The following is a 21,101-nucleotide window of genomic DNA, read 5'->3' on the forward strand; positions in this document are numbered from 1 at the left end:
GAGCACCACTCCTACTCCTTCGGACGAGGCATCAACTTCCACCTCGAAAGGAAATCTCTGATCCGGATGTTGGAGACAGTTTCTAAAGAAAAGCCTCTGAGAACTTTGAAAGCTACTACAGTCTGTGGGCCATTGCTTGGTTTTGGCTCCCTTGCATGTTAGGGCTGTGAGTGGCGCGGCCAATTTGGAATAGTTCCAGATGAAGCTGTGGTAATTCACGAAGCCCAGGAACCTCTGTTGGGCCCTCAAGCTGCTGGGTTGCGGCCAGTCCTGAATGCTCTTAAGTTTCGCTGGGTCCATACAGAAAACTTGGTTAGAAACTATGTGGCCTAGAAAAGGAAGGGCCTTTTCGAATACGCATTTTTCTATTTTAGCATACAGCCTTTGCAGCACTTTGGCAACATTCTCATGAGGAGACTGCAGATCCTTGGAAAATACCAGGATATTATCTAAGTACACTACTACGCAGTCGTAGAGGAGGTTGCGGAAAATCTCATTCATCAGGTTTTGTAAGACGGCAGGGGCGTTGTAGAGTTCGAATGGCATGACCAACACCAGGGTCGGCCACTACAAGTATCTGAACGCAGTCTTCCATTAGTTGCCTTCACATATCCGGACCAAAAATTGTAGGCCCCATGGGGATCCAATTTGGAGAATATTTTCACCCCTTGTAAGCGGTCAATCAGCTCGGCTATGAGCATTAGCTGGTACTGGTCCGTCATGGTGATTGCATTCAGGCCACGGTAATCAAAACACGGCCAGAGGGTACAGTCCTTCTTGCCGACAAAGAAGAAGATGGCCCATGCCAGGGAGGAAGACCGAATGAACCCTTTTGTAGATTCCGACATGGCACTGGTCTCTGGTAGGGATAAGGGGTAGACCCGTCCTCGAGGAGGTATGGAACCCAGCACAAGATTGTCCCTACATTGAGAGTACGACTGTGCCATCAGCGTGTCTGCAAATCTTCTTGGTGAAGATGTCTGCAAACTGGGAATATAGTGGAGGTAGGTCGTCAGGGACCAGAGTGGTGGAAAGCATGGTAGAGCAGTGGGCTTCTTCAAGCAGATCTTTTGGCAACCAGGGCCCCATTGGGTCAGCTGTAGCAAGGACCAGTCAAACTGGGGATTATGTAGCTGTAGCCAGGGAATGCCAAGCACCACCGGATGGATGGCCTTCCGAATGACAGAAAAGGTGAAATGTTCCAGGTAGTGTGGATTCGTGCAGAATTTCAGCGGAGTGGTGATGTGTGATCTTCCCTGGGAGAGGGTCCCCATGAATGAAGAGAGTCAATGGCACTGGGCAAGAACGAGTAGGAATTAACTGCTCCACAAGATCTTGCATCAGGAAATTCCCACCAGCTCCGGAGTGTACCAAGGCTAATGTGGAGAAGTCACGACCTCCCACGGAGAGCGTTACTGGCAGCATTAAAAGGGGAAAAGGTGTGGTCAAACCTAGGATCAATCCCCCTGTGAGTCCTAGGCCCAAGAGTTTACCGGTCAGGACAGGGTAGCAAACGATTAGATGACCGGGTTCTCCACAGTACAAGTAGAGTCCAGCCCGTTGGCACCTCTAACATTCCTCTGGAGACTAGCGAACACGGCCCAACTGCATGGGCTCTTCCATCTGCTTTTCAAGTGATTGAGGTGGACATGAGGTGGGAGAAGAATGTCTGGGGATGGTTGACTGCAGCCCCACACCTCCTCGGACCCTGTAGCTCGTGGGCTCTCTCCTGCAGGCATCTGTCGATCCTGCCTGTAACTCTATAAGAGTGTCCAGAGAGGCCGGAAGTTCACAGGCCGCCAACTCATCCTTCATTCTGGGCCCTAGCCCGTCCAAAAAAATAGACCGGAGGCAGTCTTCTCCTCCCCAATGGAGTTCAGTAGCCAGTGTAAGAAATTAGACTGTATAATCTACCAGGGAATGCCCGCCCTGGTGGATATGCAGGAGTTCAGATCTGGAAGCCAAACGACCTGGTTCTTCGAAGACCGTCCGAAAAAGGTCCAGAATTGGGGGAGATCCTGGAGAATGGGGTCTGAGCATTCCCACAAGGGGGAAGCCCAGGCTAGAGCCTTACCCTCAATTAAAGGACAGAATGAAGGTAGTTTTCGTAGTGCTGTCAGGGAACAGCGCAGCATGTAGGCAAAAGTGCATGTTGTACTGGTTAAGAAATCCGACATCACTGCAGATCCCAGCATAACAAGAAGCAGGAAATGAAATGACAGAGCATGTGGGAGGCGCCAGCATCGGAAGACTCAGTGTGGATGGGGTTGCACCTGCTGGTACTAATACAGTCAAGGTGGGCGCTGAGACACTCCATGGATGCCGCTAGTGCCTCCAGGACCCTTCTGAGCTAGAACTGGGTTAGCCTCTGCCGGATCCATGGCCTTGGCAATCTGTTCTGATGTTGACCCCTGGACCAAGGGGGAGTTCTCACTACCTGTGGGAGGAGCCCAAGTTCCCACTGTTGGCAGGCAAGGCTGGAGAAGAGCAGACACCCTGCTGGAGCTTCACCAATACCAGCCCACGTTCCCCTTAAGTTGAGCCCTTTGGTACCAGGGCGGCTGGACTTATGTGGGGTCTCTGTGGTCGATATCCAGGCAAGGATTGAGGCAGGTGGCGATACTCGTGGTTGGTGTCCAGGCAAAGGTTGAGAGGAGTCAGTCTGAGGAACAAGATGGGGGACAAGAACTATCAGGAAATTCACTGGAGGAAGGGACTTGCAGAAGCTAGGAGTCTTGTTGCCAAGGCACTGGCAGAGTGCAGGGACTATCCTTATATATAGTCCCTGCAATATATGTCATCATCTGAGAGAGCCGCGAGGTTTACCTGCCACTGGCCCTTTAAATCAAAAGAAATGGTACACCTGCTCGCCTAGGGAGCCGGTTGATGCTGGCGGCAGATGGCTTGCAGGCCGCGCAGAGTCAGCACAGGGCATCCCATCATGCCATTGGCTGGAAGAGAGGCAGGCTGGCTGCAGGGCAATGGCGGTGGGCTCCGGCTGCGACCAGGGAGCCTGGAACCCTGTCTGCTGCACTGCGGCAAAAGGAAAGCAGGATCAGACGGACAGGGCGGTTGACCTGCATAACAGCAATAGCTAAAACCAGAAGAATGATAGGCTGCATAGAGGAATAACCAGTAAGAAAAAGGTGACAAACCCCTTGTACAGGTCCTTGGTGAGGTCTCACCTGGAGTACTGTGTTCAGTTCTGGAGAACGTATCTCAAAAGGGACAGAGAATGGAGGCAGTCCAGAGAAGGGCGACCAAAATGCTGGGTGGTCTCCAAATGACTTATGAGGAGAGGTTGAAGGACCTAAATATGTATACCCTGGAGGAAACGAGGTGCAGGGGAGATATGATACAGATCTTCAGATATCTGAAAGGTTTTAATGATGCACAATCAACAAACCTTTTCTGTTTGAAAGAAAATCAGTAGAACTAGGGGTCACAAAATGAAACTCCAGGGAGGAAGACTCAGAACCAACATCAGGAAATATTTCTTCATGGAGAGGATAGTGGATGCCTGGAATGCCCTTCAGGAGGAGGTGAAGACAAAAATGGTGAAAGATTTCAAAGAGGCATGGGATAAACACTGTGGATCCCTAAATGCTAGAGGATGGAAATGAAGAAATGAGTGCATGGGGTAACTTGCTGTTGTGGCAATTACCTCCCTTAACCAATAAGCTTTCATACTGCTGATGCAACTCCAACATCACTCTCTGCGTCAACGACAAGAGGTAACTGAGAATTGGACTCAAACAGCAACCAACAAGGGCCCAGACTTTGAAGCTCTGGGAAACTGGTAAGTATGGGGGTGACTTATATGGCATGGCAGAAGCTACCATAAGCTTTCTGAGACTGGATGGACCGTTAGTCCTTTTCTGCCATCATTTCTTTGTTTCTGAACAAATCAGAAATTTGATATACAATTAAAAATTAGCAATGCAATACATTTAATTGAAAAGTCTAATCAAAGTAGTTTTTACATTGTTAAACTTAAACAGAAATGTACCATGTACACTCACAATGGGTTAATTTAAGGCATATTATGACTCCAGCATTGACTAGACCCAAGCAAAACAAACTAAAAAGAACAAATGTCACTTGTTCCAGACACACTGACATGCAGATGTTTTAACACACAAAACCCTGTTATAGAAAATGTTTTTAATTAGCATTTTTTGATACATTTTCTTAAATAAATGACAGGCTTCCATTTTACCTGGAAGAGACATTCTCAGAGTGCGGCTCACTGTCACCCAGATGACTTTTTTCATCATGATTAAAAGTTTCATAAATATTCGTCAAACTGCCATTCATTGAATGATCATCTTTTCGTAAGGATACAGGCAGGTTTGATATTGTAAAATTTACATCTTTGAAGGCATGCAATAAAAAGATCCCCACGATGATTGTAAGGAAGCCACTGAAGGTGCCAATGATATCAGCAGCAGACATGTGTTGCCATTCTTTGAAAAGAATAGCAGAACAAGTTAAAACAGATGTTGTAAAGAATACATAATATATTGGAGTCACTAGAGAAGTGTTGAAAATATCCAGAGCTCTGTTCAAATAGTTTATCTGTGTACTGACACACATTATAAGGCTCAGCAGCAGGATCCAGGCCAACGGATGGTTCAGTATAGACTTTCCTGCAAAAAGTTCCTTTATAGCAATACCCAAGCCTTTCACACAGGATACGGATAAGGCTCCAATAACAGAGCAGATTACGATGTAAACTAGAATGTTAGTCTGTCCATGGCGAGGTCCCACGACAAAAATAAGTATTAGGGACACAATAACAACAGCAGTTGCGAAGACCATAAAGCCTGAAATGGGAAACAAATATAAAGTTTAGTTTTTCTCAGATAAACACTTCACTGTTCTACATTTCTATACATTTTTTTAAATTCCAAATTAAATAAAAAGGAAACATTTCTTACCTGTTAATTTCCTTTCCATTAGTCCTGCTACACCAGTCCAGTCACACACAGGTAGACTGTTTCCTCTACCAGCAGATGAAGGCAAACACCACCATTTTCCTAGCATGACATCATCATTATTACTTATGGATGGTGAAGCTCAGAAGAAAACCAGTATGCAAATGACAAAGCTCCAAATCAGAGCAAACATTCATTAAAAATAGCTACTGTCCATCGAGGGACACAACTATGTACAGCTAGTTTGAAAAACACTGAACTAAGACTCCCACATAAAGAAGTCCAGCTTCCTGGGTGGTTCCTGGACTGATGTAGCAGGACTAATGGAAAAGAAATTAACCAGTACGAAATTTCTACTTCCACTTTGTCCTGCTGCTCCAGTCCAGTCATACTCAGGTGGGAAGTATGAAAGCCCTACTGACCAGGGTGGGAACCCTGAGAACCCCAGCCCCATAGGCAGAATCCTCCGACTAAAACAGAGGAATCTGTAATGCTTCACAGAAGTATGCAAGGAAGACCAAGTGGCCACTCTGCAAACGTCTGCAGGTATAAGCACCTTACCGCCACCCAACAAAGTGATTGTGCTCTCAGTGCGCTCAAACTCACTTGGGAGGCTTCTTACCACAAAGCACATAGGCAGAGACAACAGCCTTTTTGATCTAGTACACCAGAGTGGCCTTGGAAGGAGCTTCACCTTTCTGCAGCCCCCCAAATAAGACACAAAGTCTGTTGGACTTACAAAAAGCATTAGTTAGCTCCAGATAGTGAATCAGTAAACTACAGACATCCAGACACCTGAATACATTTCTGCACTCTTCACAACCAAGGCCAGAAGAGAGACAGTTTGATGTGGAATGTAGAGTTGGCTTTCGGAAGAAAGGAAGGTACCAAAGAAACAAGGAAAGTCATGGCAAGACAAAGCCCGAATCTTCAATATGAGGAGCGAAGCAGATAGCTATCAAAAAGGCAGCCTTTAGAGAGCGATCTTTAAGGGAAATGTGTTTCAGTGGCTCGAAGAGAGAAACTGCCCAAGACCCACAAAATTAGGTTAAGGATAGCACTGAGGAAAGAGGCTGGAAAGGAGGCCATAATCTTTTAACACTTCAAAGGAAACAAGACAACTGGATGGATTGCCACTAAACACCACTCAGCCACCTTCTGTAACAAGAGATGGCTACCATCTGCACCTTTAAAGAACTCAAGGCCAGGCCTTTATCCCTGACATCTCTTGAGAAAGGCTAGGTTACAAGTAATCTCAGACTGCTAGGGGGGGATTCCAAATGGCTCATATAGAAGGACAAACAGCAGACTTGGATATAGGCTAGCAAGGTGGAAGTCTTCTGAGCCTTCAAACGCATGGAAGTCACTGAGGAGGAGTATTCCCTTTTGAGCAACTACTGCCACTCAAGAGCCAAGAGACTGATTCTCCATGACTACTGGACCCTGAATAAAAAGTCCCGGCTTCTGCAAGGCACAGAGTACAGTATACCTGTAGCTACATCAAATCTATGTACCAAGGCCTCCAGAACCAATCTAGTACTACAAGGATGACCTGATTGCTTTCAACCTCCACTCTGCAAAGAACTCTGTCAATGAAGAGCCATGGGGAAAATATGTAAAGAAGCTCCTCCATGGGCCAAGGCATCAAAGCCTATGACACCTGGTTCCCTTTGCCAGCTGAAAAATTGATGGACCTAGGTGTTTCTTTGAGTCACCATCAGATCCATGTGAGGGAGGTCCCACCGCTGACTGATGAGGAAGAAGGCCTACTGACTCAACTCCTACTCCCCTAAATCCAGAATAGTCCTGCTGAGGAAATTTGCCTACACTTTCTCCTGTCCCGCAATGTGGATCACAAACAGTAGAAGACTCTCCCACCCATGAGAAGAGTAGCATCATCTCCTCTGATACTCCCTGACTCTTGGTACCCCCTTGTCCATTCACATAAACCACTGCTGTTGCATTGTCAGAGAGAACCCCAGACTGCCTTGCTTTTGAGAATGGGGAAAAGCATTGCAGTGCCAATTGGACTGCTTTGGTTTCCAATCTGTTGGACCACAAAGCTTCTTCCTGAGATCAAAATCCCTGAGCCTCTTGGTACTGACAATGAATGCCCCAACCAGTTAGGCTCGCATTTATCATTAACCAGGATCTAGGAAGAGAAGGAGAGACTGAGTCCTGTAGTAGCTGAGAAAGTACCAGCCTCCAGTGAAGAGAGTACAGCACTGCAGGCTGCAGAGGAAGCTGGATTCCATAGACCTACAAATTGAGGAGACCAGCGAGAGAAGGGAAAAGTTCAGCAATGTCATTTGCTCTGGCCCATGGGACCAGATCCAGTGGTGCTACCATTAATCTGAGAAGCTGTAAATAATTCCAATTCATAGGGCATGCAAAGCTATCAACTTCCATACTTGCAGAATCAAATTGCACACACTCTTCTGTGAGAAACACCTGGCCGATCTGTGGATCAAAGCGTGCCTCAAAACATTCCAGGGACTATATGGGCTGAAGCTTATTCTTCAGAAACTGATAACCCAGCTCAAGCCTTCTAAGATGTGGACCACCCTGATGGATATTTGATTCACTTTCTGATGGGACTTTGCCCAGAGCAGAGAGACCCAATATTAATGGATCATAATGACTTCACGTCTCAGAAATGCCACAACTACCACCATAACCTTGGTAAAGATTCATGGTATAGTCATTAATCTGAAGGGTAGTGCTTGGAACTGGAAATGTTCCTGCAGAATGCAAAAACCACTGTACCTCAGCCTCCTGTTGGACAGGAATGTGTTAATAGGCCTCTGTCACATTGAGAGAGCAAAAAGTACTCTGTCGGACTGCTTCAAATACACAGAGAAGTGCTTCTATGCAAAAGTGGATAACCCGCAGACTGTGGTTTATCCCCTTGAGATCTAGGATAGGTTGGGAAGGAATTGCCCTTTTTGGGTACTACAAAATAAGACTGAATACTAGCCCCGTCCTTGCTTGGAGGAGAGCACAGGGATCACTGCCTGCAAAAGTTGCAGCTTCAACAGTCTTGTTAAATGCGTGTTGCTCTCCAAGCGGCCTCTCACACTCACTCGAAGCTTCTTGTGTGTAAAAAGGCTAGATAAATGGCCCTCTCTCTGCCACCACATGCCTAATCCCACAGGTGCTGCAGACAACCTTCTCCATTGCCACTATCCCCACTGCTGGCACTCAGATCTCTATTGTTTCTCTACTGCCCTGACAGAGGGGGGGTTTTTTTTTGGGGGGGGGGGGGGGCCAGAAGATCTATCCCTCAGGAAAATCTCCAAGACAGACTTACAAAAACCACCAAAGCCCTTTTATTTATTTATTTATTTTTTTAGTGGAAAATGCCCCCCACCACCACCACCACCTTTCCTCTGGGTCTGGGAGCAATCCAAGGCGGCTCACACTACTGGCTGGAGCCAGTGACCTGGTGAAGATTCTGAAAGGAACTGGGATCCACTGAAAACCTGCTGCACCACCAAAACCTACCATCTGCAGAAGGCAGAAATACTGGTTTCCAAGCTGTAGCATCTAAGTAATGGCAATGATGTCACACTGGGAAACAGTGTTCTCTGCCTCCATCTGCTGGTAGAGAGAAACAACCCACCTATGTGTGACAGGACTGGTGTAGCAAGACTAAGTGGAAGTTAACTTTTTTACTCCATTTTTTTCAGCTTTTAAGGTGATTAAGTAACTTGACCATTTGTGTGTTTTTATTTATGTATTCAGTGATTGCTTGTGTGTGATATTACATATATTTTAATTCTATAAACTACTGCAATTTTTCAAAGCATGCAGTAAATTTAAACAAAAACACATTTTTGGACTAAATAGTTTACTATGAAATATATACCCAGAGAACCCTTATTTATGGCATAAACTGAATGTAATCTGCTTTGAAGTGCTGAAAAAGAAAAAAAAAAGTGCAAAAAGCAGAATATAAAAAATCTAAATAAAAATAAAGTAGGAGGAGATATTTTCAGTCTCTAGGAATATGGGCCAGCAAGCTCACTTTCAAAGCGAAACAGTGGGATGGTGGAGTTTTTTTGCCTACTCTTGACAAAAGAGTTCATGCTCTTTCAAACTGGCTGGGGATCGCCTGTGCAGAATTTCTATTGCATTCAGGTCTGGGCTCTGATTGAGCCACTTAAGCACATTCACTTCCTTCTTGCTGAGCCACTCTATTGTTGCTTAGGCTTTGTGCAAGATCTTTGTTCTACTGAAAGGTGAATCTTCTTTCCAGGCCTAGGTCTAAGGCAGACCAGAACAGGTTATCTTCCTCCAGGATCTGCCTGTACTTTCAACCATCCACCTCTCTCAGCCTTCATAAGCCACCCTAACCCTGCTGCTGCAAAGCATCCCTAACATAATGCTGCTGCCATCACCTGATTTAGCATAGAGAAGGTGTTAGCATGGTAATGTGCTGTGTTTGATTTCTGCTACACATTTACTTTATTTACTTAACGTGTTTTGTATACAGTCATTCGGTTTTGCCATCAGAACAGTTTACAGAATCATGCAACAGGTTGTATTACATTTAAGAATTCTATGGTAGGTCCGGGGCTGTATCATTTTTCTTTTTGTTGGGTTGCATGTAGAGATCAAAAAGTTTCACTTTGGTTTTGTTAGACCACAAAACCTTCTTCCACATGCATGGTGTCCCCTAAATGTTTCTTTGCGAATGCTATGTGGAACATCATGTCTTTTCTTCCACACTGGCTTCCTTCTTGCCACCCTCCCATATGTTTGTGGAGTAAGCTTGAAATTGTTGATGGTTAACATTTTCCTCCGTCTTGGCTAGAGACTTCCACATTTTTATTTTTTTTTTTTTAGTAATCTTAGACTTCAGTGAGCTTCTATAGCAGTTTCCTTAACCCACGGCTACTAACTTTGGAAGCATGGCCTAGTCGCAGCAGGGTCTTGTGGTGGCAAACTCTTTCCACTTTATGATGAACCTGACAGTTCCCAAGGATTATTCATCCACAATATTTTTATACCCTTCCCCCATGTTATCCCAGAGTTCTTTGGGAGCTCCTTGTTTGGCATATTTTGATCTTTGCTTCAGATTTACCTGATTACAACAAACAGCTTGATTCTTCATCCATGAGTATTTGAATCAACTCAATTACTTAAACACAGGTAGGCTCTACTTAATTCTGAGAACTGTTAAGGCAATTTTTATGAACCCGAGCTAATTTGGGTTTGCTATGACTAAGGATATAAAGGCTTTCGCAAGGCATTGTATGTACAAGCTGACCATTGGGAATCAGATACCTAAAGCTTTTTGGCAGCTTTGGTTAGGATAACTTATCAATTTACTAAGTTAAGCATTAAAATATCCAAAACAAATAATTGTACTTGCTTCATTCTACAGTCAATCAACTCATAAATGATTATTCTCTAATAGATCAGTCATCTCGTGACTAGTACAGACATTTACCTTACCTGGATCAACCAGTTTATGGGCCATTTCATTTAATGTTTCTATTTCTTCTTCTTTGGGAGCATGAATAACCATCACAGTCGATCCTAGTACACTTAGCAAACAACCAATTTTGCCATGGAGATTAAGCTTCTCATTTAGAAAGTAGGATGACAAAATGGCACTGCAAGAAAATATTGAGACTGCTGTAAATAAAACAGCATTCAGGTTGACTATTGCTATACTGAAAGGTAACACACACACACAAAACTTGCTACAAATACACTGTGCATGGCCCCATCTAGACATTTGGAAAATGGAATATTTTGGGTATCCATTCTCCAACAAGAGATCCAAATTTTGTAAGTTCTTGTCCAAGAGGCCACTGGGAACTTCTGTATAATTCAATATCACCCATGTTGGGTCTGCAATCTTTATAAAAAATATAACTAAAGGAGGATTTAACTACAATGCACAAACAACTGACTATACAAAAATCATGAAGGGCACTCTGCATCTTTACACTCCTTGTGACCTTGGGCAAGTCACTTCACCCATTCCTCAGGGAAATACTCAGATTGTAAGCTCTTTGGGGACAGGGAAATACCTACAGTAACCAAATGTAATCCTCTGAAGTATCACAAAGAGCAGAATATAATTTTTTTTTAAAACTATAGAACCTTAGAGGTCAGAGTGGGTCATGTGACTGTGCACTGGCTAAGTCTGTGAAACCCTGGTCTATGTACTATATTATAAAAACAGAAGATGGCAGAAAAAGACCAAATGACCCATCTAGTCTGCCCATCCACCCAATTAATTTAGCTTTATAATTCCCATCACTCCCTTAGATATCCCCTGTATTTATCCCATGCTTTCTTAAATTCAGATACTGTTTTTGTCTTAACCACTTCCACTGGGAGGCCGTTCCATGCATCCACCACCCTCTCTGTAAAGAAATATTTCCTAACATTACTCCTGAGTATACCCCCTTTCACCCTCATTTCATGACACTCGTTCTAGAGCCTCCTTTCCATTTGAAAGAGGCTCAGCTCCTGTGCATGGACATCTGAGATATTTAAATGTCTATCATATCTTCCCTATCTTGCCTTCCTCTAGGTGTACATGTTTATATCTTTAAGTCTATCCTCATATTTTAGAACAAAGGCCACTGAACATTTTAGTAATCACCCTCCGGACCAACTATCCTGTTTTTATATTTTTGAAGGTTTTGGCTCCAGAACTATACATAGTATTCTAAATGTCTCACCAGGCACCTATACAGATGTAATATCACTTCCCTTTTTCTGCTGACCATTCCTCTCTCCCTATACAGTCATGCATCTTTCTGGCTTTTGCCATTGCTTTATTCACCTACCTTAAGATCCTCAGATACTATCACTACCAGATCCCGCTCTTCCTTCGTGCTTAGAAGAATTTCACCTCCAATACTATACTTCCTCCCTTAGGGTTTTACATTCTAAATGCAAACACTTGTTTTTTAGCATTAAATCTTAGCTGCCAGATCATAGACCATCCCTCGAGCTTCGCAGGATCCTTCCTCATGTTGTCCACACATTCCTAGCTGTCCACCCTGTTGTAGATTTTGGTATAAATCGACAAAAAGACAAACCTTTCCTGACAATCCTTTCACTATGTCGCTCGTGAAAGTTTTAAACAGAAACATCTAAAAAAATCAATCCCTGAGGCACACTTTCCAGTAACACCCCCCTCAAAGAAACCTCCATTTACCATTACCCTTTGTCACCTCCTACTCAGCCAATTTCTAATCCAGTCAGTCACTCTAGGTCTCATACCAAGGGCGCACAATTTTATTTATAAGTCTCCTGTGCAGAACAGTGTCCAAGGCCTTTATGAAATCCAAGTACACTACATCTAGCGCTCTCCCTTGATCTAACTTTCTGGTCACTCAATTAAAGAAATTGATCAGATTCGTCTGACAAAAATTTACCTCTGGTAATACCACGCTGCCTAATACCTTGCAATCCACTGGATTCTAAAAACTGCACTAGCCTCTGTTTTAGCAGCAATTCCATTAATTTGCTCACCACAGAGATCAGACTAACCGGTCTGTAGTTCCCAGCCTCCTTACTTCCGCTTTTATGAATAGAAACCACTTCTGTCCATCTCCAGTCCTCCAGAACTACTCCCTATTCTAAAGCAGCATTGAAAAAGGTCAGTCAGTAAGGCTGCCAGGACAACACTAAATTTCCCTTAGTACCATCAGATGTATTCCATTTGGCCCCCCATCACCTTACCTATTTTAAGTTATATAAATGTTACAGGAATCAGAAAGGTATACTTTTGGTTCTACTGGTTTTGCAAAGAATTCTGCAAAATGTTTGTTAGAACATCTTACCTTACAAGTACACTGAGTGCTCCTAATGGAGTAACTAATGTAGCAGGTGCAAATGCATAAGCAGCAAAGTTAGCAACTTCACCAGCTCCCACTGCAAATGGAAACAAAATGGAGGTTTTAGACAAGTTAAAAAACAAAAACCCTACAATAAAATATCATGTGTAACACTGAAGTAGAATAGCACTACAGGGTTTTATCAATATTAAGAAACTTGAACATTAGAAGAATAATTACTTTCCTGAAGTCACATCCAACATTTCATATATGGGAGAAGGACCAGCTCTAACCTAAACCAGCATCCTGTGCAAAAACAAACTTTCTTTCCCCATGGCTCTAACAGCTTCTCCCTCCCCACCCACTATTCTCAGCAGACTCATTCTCAATACCTACTAATGCTCAGCAGCTTCTCATTCCCCCGCCTGCCCACCTCTCCATTAGTGCTTAGCTGCAGCTTCAGCCCTGCCCACTATCCTCATCCAGCTGCAAAGTTAACTCTATCTTCCCTCTCCCTCCTGGCAGGCTGATCAAGTCACAGTCTCTTCTGGAGTCTTTCCCCCTCCTTACAGCTCAAGTCTCTGTCAGCTGTTCCCCTAGTTAACTCCCCTTCTCCTGGCCAGCAACTTTACAGCCTGAAGACACATCCTTAACACAAGTGCTCTATCAGTAGTTGCTTCCCTTTAGCTTCAGTAATGGCAGCTTCCGTGCAGACCATGAGCATATGATGCTTCAGGTACTCCTCCTCATGGCTACAGTGTTGCAGAATATCTGGTTCTGCCCCTGCACATATCTCCCATGTTCTTCAGGAAGCACTCATGTCCTGTGCCTACACAACAGCTCTGGACCAATTAGACTGGCTGCAGCTGGAAGGCAGAAGACAACTGAACGCTTTTGCAAGGGCACCAGTGGAAGAGAGTATGCTAGCAGAGGAAGGGGTGCTGGTGCTCCCTCAGGCACAGCGCTCCGGGTGAGAGAATGCATTGTTTGTTCTATTTTTACTACAATCAACTCATTTGTTACTTATTACATTAACTTTCTCCCCTTCTCACCACATCCTGTGTCACACAGTCCCCAGCAAATAGCATAACAGCTTTTTGCAATTCTCTTTTATGTAGGTGTCTAGTTTCTACTTCCAAACTGGTAAAAAAAAATAAAAAAATGGCATATAAAAGAAAATAGTAAATAAGATACAGAAGCTTCGTAAGTCACTACATTAAGAATATGCCATAAAAGTTAAGAAAATATTTAATAAAAAAAGAGTTATTTAAAAAACATACTTGACAGAAGTCCAGCCCACCACAGCCATTCCTTAAGATACGCATGGCCTCCTTGTCCTGGTTTTAAAAAAGCAAACTGTTAAGTTGGATAATGCATACAGAGTCTGGATTTATGTATAAAAGGGCAGTAGCAATCTAGATTCACCAAAATTAATATCTAAAACTCCAGCTAAAATAGATCCCATGAGCAAGCTGGCCACACTGAGTGGACATGTTAGCTCTATGGGCTTTTCTTTGGCTTGGTTTTACCCAGCCCTTTTCTGTTTCTTTTTGGTTGCTTTCAAGTGAGCACATTGCCTAGAATTAAGATGCCTCACAGAGATGAATGAAAGCAAAGCTACTTATTTATTTTATTTGGTTTTTTATATACCGATCTTCTTGCATTGGATGCAAATCAAACCGGTTTACAGTGAAACAATAAACTTGCCTAAGAGCATTACATGGAACGAAGAACATAGTACAAATAAGAGAGCTTGTGAGCATTACATAGAACGAAGAATATTTAAAAAACTTTTGGCAACAAGGTATTAAAAGTAAACTTCTTATACAAGATGTAAGCAAAAAAGCCATCAACGTTAAAACGAAATCAAGCATATAATAGTCTCGATTGAGATGGAGAACGGGGGGGGGGGGGGGGGGGTGGACGCAGGGAAGGAAATAGTACACCTTTAAAAAGGTGTACTCTGAAGACAGCAGTTAATCAGTCACACGAGTGAGTCAATATGACCATATACTGTGCCAGACAGGCACAGGGCCACTGGAAGGGGCGGGCTAAATAATAAAGACCCTTTCCTTCCCCCTTCTCTTCAGAGCAACAGTGTTGGACATACATGAAGTTTCAAGAGCCTCTCTTTGCTCACGTACAGTTCCCATGTTGGGGGTGGGGGAGGTGTCACATTTTCTGCAGTTCTATGAATACAGCTTTCATTTACAGCCTCACCCACGAAGGGTCTGCCGCCGATCGTGCAGCATCCGGTCCCGTTTCGCCGTCCTTCCAGCCGCTGTTCACGCCCACAGCCGACACGCCAGCGACGCCCAACCAACCCGGAGAGGCCCTGAGGCCCTTTCAATTCGTTGATTGCCGGCGCACCCCTCCTTCTATTCGGCGATCGCAGCGAGGACGTCCACGAGGCAGGCCTGCGCAATCGGCGCCACAGACCCGCCGGGGTAAGGCCCTTTAAATTTACAGCCTCACCCACGAAGGGTCTGCCGCCGATCGTGCAGCAATCCGGTCCCGTTTCGCCGTCCTTCCAGCCGCTGTTCACGCCCACAGCCGACACGCCAGCGACGCCCAACCAACCCGGAGAGGCCCTGAGGCCCTTTCAATTCGTTGATTGCCGGCGCACCCCTCCTTCTATTCGGCGATCGCAGCGAGGACGTCCACGAGGCAGGCCTGCGCAATCGGCGCCACAGACCCGCCGGGGTAAGGCCCTTTAAATTTACAGCCTCACCCACGAAGGGTCTGCCGCCGATCGTGCAGCATCCGGTCCCGTTTCGCCGTCCTTCCAGCCGCTGTTCACGCCCACAGCCGACACGCCAGCGACGCCCAACCAACCCGGAGAGGCCCTGAGGCACTTTAAATTCCCCGATTGTCGGCGCCGCGCGCCGAGTGTCGCGCGCCGAAGGAGCGCGTCAAAGGGGCCTGCCCCTTTGAGCGCCCCTTCGAGCGTCTCTGCAGAGTGGCACTGCCCTACCCCATAACTGCACTTCTCAGATCAGCTCCCTCAGCACCTTACTAAAATGCAAGACCTATACCTTGGATAGCCCCTACGACAACGTAGCCAAGCCAAACCGTAGGCAAGGAATATAGTGGCACATTACAGGTAGCATCCCTCCAGTGTCTACCCCTCCGTTTCCTGGTGCCAGAGTGTTCCTATGTCATATGCTAGCAGCCACTCGCACAGAAAATAATCGTCTGCTGTCCCCCTACCCTGTGCTCTTCCGTTTGTGCATGCCCTATCCCTGCCATCTAGACTACTGTATTTGATAACAGCCATGTACTTGTCAACTGCAATGTTCTTGATAACCACTGTATTTGATAACTGCTGGATTTAGGATAACCACCTCTACTGTATTTGAAAATTTTTGTACACCTCTCTATTACCACACTCTATCAATTGCTGTGACTCATAGTTGAAAATTTTTGTACACCTCTCTATTACCACACTCTATCAATTGCTGTGACTCATAGTTCTCCTCTTCCTCTCCCTTATACACTGGAATTCGTTCCATCAAATATTTCCAATCCTCCCTCTCTCCCCCTTCCACACATTCACCATTTTCTCACCTCTGATTCAGTGCATTCTATAATCTGAAAGATAAGAACCTCCTCCTATCTCTCTCATCAGCACCCAATTCCATTCATACACTACATCCTAACACCCATTCAGCATGCATCAATACCAAATCACCATTCTCAAATACAACAAATGTAGGCCCAACTCTCCCCAATACCCACGGCATTACTCACATCTAAAAACCATCCTCCCTTCCATGATCTCCCCCCCTCTCACCCAAATCATTGGTCTTACCGCTCTCTCTCTTGTTCTCCTCAATGCCCAGTCACTAAACAAAAAACCCCTCTACTCAATGACCTACTCATAGACCAAAATCCGGATATCTGTGCCATAACAGAGTCCTGGCTTAAGGAATCTGATACGGTTCTCCTTAATCAGCTCCCTTCTGATACATACGACATTTTTTCTATCCCCAGGGCAAAAAAGAAAGGAGGTGGTTTACTTTTAGCCATCAAAAAAAAATTCAATATGATTCTCCTCCCCATCCCTCCCCCACCTAAAATTGAAATAGGACTGTTCAAGTCCCCCTCTCTACAAATCTGTCTCGTCTATGCCCCCCCAGGAACTCTACATAGCAACCCGTCAATCCTTATAGAATACATCGCTAAGAACATCTCTATCGACACCCCAGCAATCATATTAGGCGATTTCAACTTACATGTTGATAGCTCCCCCCGGACCCCATCATGTGACGCTATACTCGACTCACTAAATGCTCTTGGATTCAAACAATCCATTGATTTCCCTACTCACAAGGCAGGCCATACCCTCGATCTCCTCTTTACTAATGCCCTCATTCAAACTGACCCTCCCTCCCAAACACCCATCCCTTGGTCAGATCATCACCTTATCAATGCTTCTCTCTCCATCAAGATACCCACACGCCTCGATAACACAAATAAAACTATCCACTACAGAAAAAATTGTACTAGAGATGACCTTATTTCAGCAGTCTCAAACAATCTTGATCACTTAGACCTCTCCAACGCTGACACAGCACTGGCTTCATGGCATGACATTACAAATAATATAGCCAATTCCACATGCCCCCTACAAGCCAAACTCATCTCCTCACAAAACAACAACAAAAAGAAACCTTGGTACTCCCACGAACTAAAAAACCTCAAACAACAACTTCGAAAATCCGAAAAGATTTGGCGCCATGACCCATCTCATAAACATTTGGCACAATTCAAATCCTCCCTACACCTGTATAAAGAAAAACTTAACAATACAAAACGAGATTTCTTCGCTAACAAAATACACCAATTCCAATACAATCCTAAAGTGCTATATGAGTACGTTAACTCTCTTACCAAGTCAGCAGCTTCTGACGTCCCAGATGACGTAGCCAAATCTAAATGTAAAGAACTTGCCACATTTTTCCAAACCAAAATAGACAAGTTGATATCCAGGTTCACCAATGCATCATCCACTCCCACCCAACAATCTGAACCCATCTGCAACCAAATTAAGACTAGAAATAACACTAATATTCTATCTTCTCTATCATGCACTTCTACACTAGAAATAGAAATTCTCATTAAAAAAGCCAAACCCTCCACCCATCCAACTGACACAATACCCACCAAACATCTCCTCGCAATACCTAACCTCATTGCTAAACCCTTAACTAACATCATCAACCTGTCCATTAACTCAGGAAAGGTACCTGTCCCCCTTAAACAAGCAATCGTCAAACCTATTCTAAAAAAGCCTAAACTAGACCCCTCTGATCTAGCCAATTACCGCCCCATTTCCAATCTCCCTTTCATATCCAAACTCCTTGAAAAAACCGTTAACAAACAACTTACCGACTATCTCGATGACAACCACATCCTTGCACCTTCTCAGTACGGTTTTCGAAAATCTCATAGCACCGAGACTCTTTTACTCTCTCTGTCAGATCATATACTCAAAGGCTTTGAGAAAGGACAATCTTATATCCTTGCCTTTCTTGATATCTCCTCTGCATTTGATACCATCAGCCATTCCATTCTCCTACAGCGATTAACTGAAATTGGCATCACAGGTGTTGCTCTCAATTGGTTCAACTCCTACCTTAGTAACAGAGATTTCAAAATTCAGTTAGGAAATCATATCTCCAAGGCCATACCCCTCAAGCAAGGTGTCCCACAAGGTTCATCCCTCTCCTCAACCCTTTTCAATATCTACATCTTACCCCTCTGTTACCTCCTTTCTAGCCTCAACCTCCCTCACTATATATACGCTGACGACGTACAGTTGCTCATCCCCATTACCGACTCTCTTTCAAAAACCATGGATATCTGGAAAGATACCCTTCAATCCATAAACAATCTCCTATCTTCCATCCACTTAGCCCTCAATACCACTAAAACTGAAATTATGCTTATCTCACCCCAAAACCAACTGAACCCCTCTCTTCTTTCACACATCCCATTTGCTCAACAAGTCCGAGATCTGGGTATCATTCTCGATGGCCACCTCACACTGAAGAAATTCATCAGTAGTATAATAAAAGATGGATTTTTTAAACTTCACACCCTTAAAAAACTTAAACCTCTACTTCATCCCCCTGACTTCCGTACGGTTCTACAAACCATTATCTTTGCCAAAATCGACTATTGTAATTCCCTTCTCCTCGGACTCCCCAACAATGCCATCCACCCCCTTCAAATACTACAAAATACAACAGCCCGGATTTTGACCAACACTCACAGACACGACCACATCACACCGGTCCTAAAAGATCTACATTGGCTTCCCATAGCCTCCCGTATACAATATAAGGCTCTCTCACTCGTTCATAAGGCCTTGTTCAATCCTGAAATGAATTGGTTCAATGACACCCTCCGATTTCACCAAGCCAATAAACCCACTAGACACATTCATCTCGCCACCATGCCCACCACCTCACCCAAACTTTACAAATTAACCTCCACGAGAGCCCGTGCATTATCTATCGCCGGGCCTATTCTCTGGAACACAATGCCAGTTGAACTTCGCCAAGAAGAATGCTCAAAAACCTTCAAGCGCAAGCTCAAGACCTGGCTCTTCACCAAAGCATATACTTAAAGTCCCCGTGCTCTCATCTACACCCTCCCTTCTCTGTCCCCCTTGACTTGGTTTTTCACTATAAGCGGGTGAGCCCCCGCTTGAACCGGCTTCTACCTAAGCTTACACCATTCCTCTTCTCCCTCCCTCCTGTGTTACCCTTCCCCCCTCCATTCCCTACCTCTCCCCCTCCCCTTCTCACCTCACCTCTCCCCTTCCCTGAACTATTGTTATTTTATATTATTCCCTATAATTGTACATTTTGTATATACCTGCAATCTTCGCTTACAATAATTTACTAATCTAATTTTATTCTTCTGTCACTTCTTCCCCCCTTTTTTCTCTGCTTTTACTATCTTGTAATCATGTTATTCTAATTTTAGTTTAATGTTTTATTTCCCCTTCCTTTCCTCTTGCTCTAGTTATTATGTTCCAATATTTTTTAATTGTATTATGTTAAACCTGTTCGATGTAAAGCGCCGTCACTGGCACTAGTTTCTTGTTACGCTGTGAACCGATGTGATATCTTTGATGAATGTCGGTATATAAAACCGTTAAATAAATAAATAAAATAAAATATTTATTTAAAGTTTTTCTATACCGGCATTCGCGATAAATATCGCATCATGTCGATTTACAATTAACAAGTGGAGAGGGAACAAAAAAGGTAATAAATAACATTAATCATAATAATAATAATAGTAAACATTAAACAAGTGAAGGCTAAGAGTTGCAGTTACAATAAAACAAGGGAGTTATACAACTTGGAACAGAGAAAAGAAGCTAGGGTTTTAATAGAGAGAACATAAATGTCAATCAATGCATTTGTAGCATTAATGAATTGCCCTGTTGAGGAGGAGTTATTAATAACCATGTTAAGGCAAAGTCTAAGCGCCTAGTTAATGACGAATTTGGGTTCAGTTTAGGTCTGGAAAGGCTTTCATGAATAGCCACGTTTTGAGTCTTTTCCTAAATGTGGGCAGGCAGGGTTCCTGTCGCAAATCTGGTGGGATGGAGTTCCACAATGTTGGTCCTGCAGTGGAGAAAGCCCTGTCTCTGGCGGTTATGTGCCGCGTGGTTTTGGAGTGTAGTACTTGTAGGGATTCTCTGTAGGACTCTGATTGGTCTGTTGGAAGTAAGTTTTTTGAGAGGAATTTGAAGGTTGAGCTGAGAGAGAGTGTTGATGTATAGCTTTGTAAATAGTGGTTATGGACTTATATAAGATTCTGTAGTGAATTGGCAGCCAGTGCAGGTCATTGAGGATTGATGATATGTGGTCTCTTCTCCGTGTGTTTGCTAATATTCTTGCAGCCATGTTTTGCACCATCTGAAGGGGGTTTAGTGTGAGATGAAGGAAGACCTAATAGGGAGAACAACCCCAAAAGTGAGGACGACGTATTCATGGGTGTCCACAAGGGGGGGGGGGGGGTGTCATTTTCCTCCAACCAGATTTTAATGACTAATTGTATAGATATTTCTATGATTTTGTTTTCATACATCCTGATCTCTTTATTATGGATGCTTCTCCTTCTCCCCCCCCCCAAAAAAAAAAAAGTATGTCACAGGCACTCATGGGAATCTGAAAGGTGAGCTGTTATCCTCAAATATTTGTTATAGGTAAGCAACTTTACTTTCTGAAGATAAGCAGGTTCACCAGTAATGTTCCCTCCAAGCAGTGACTAGGTGAGTGCAAATTTTTTTTTGTGTGTGTGTGAGCAACAATTTTTTTAAAACAATTTTTAA

General features: G+C 44.0%; 1 protein-coding gene across 1 annotated transcript in view; it reads right to left on the reverse strand.

Annotated features, from left to right (window-relative positions):
- Positions 1 to 3,933: 3,933 nt before the first annotated feature.
- The window catches only part of NIPA2 (NIPA magnesium transporter 2), a 72,131-nt gene continuing 54,963 nt past the window's right edge, over positions 3,934 to 21,101 (reverse strand). The window contains exons 4-7 of the mRNA XM_029589162.1: positions 14,026 to 14,082; positions 12,752 to 12,842; positions 10,398 to 10,558; positions 3,934 to 4,826 (exon numbers count right to left, since the gene is read on the reverse strand). Coding sequence (XP_029445022.1) covers positions 4,216 to 4,826; positions 10,398 to 10,558; positions 12,752 to 12,842; positions 14,026 to 14,082 — 920 coding nt within the window. The 3' untranslated portion in view covers positions 3,934 to 4,215. The remainder of the gene's footprint in view (positions 4,827 to 10,397; positions 10,559 to 12,751; positions 12,843 to 14,025; positions 14,083 to 21,101) is intronic.

This window comes from Rhinatrema bivittatum, chromosome 1, assembly GCF_901001135.1.
Source record: "Rhinatrema bivittatum chromosome 1, aRhiBiv1.1, whole genome shotgun sequence".
NCBI classification, from domain to species: domain Eukaryota; kingdom Metazoa; phylum Chordata; class Amphibia; order Gymnophiona; family Rhinatrematidae; genus Rhinatrema; species Rhinatrema bivittatum.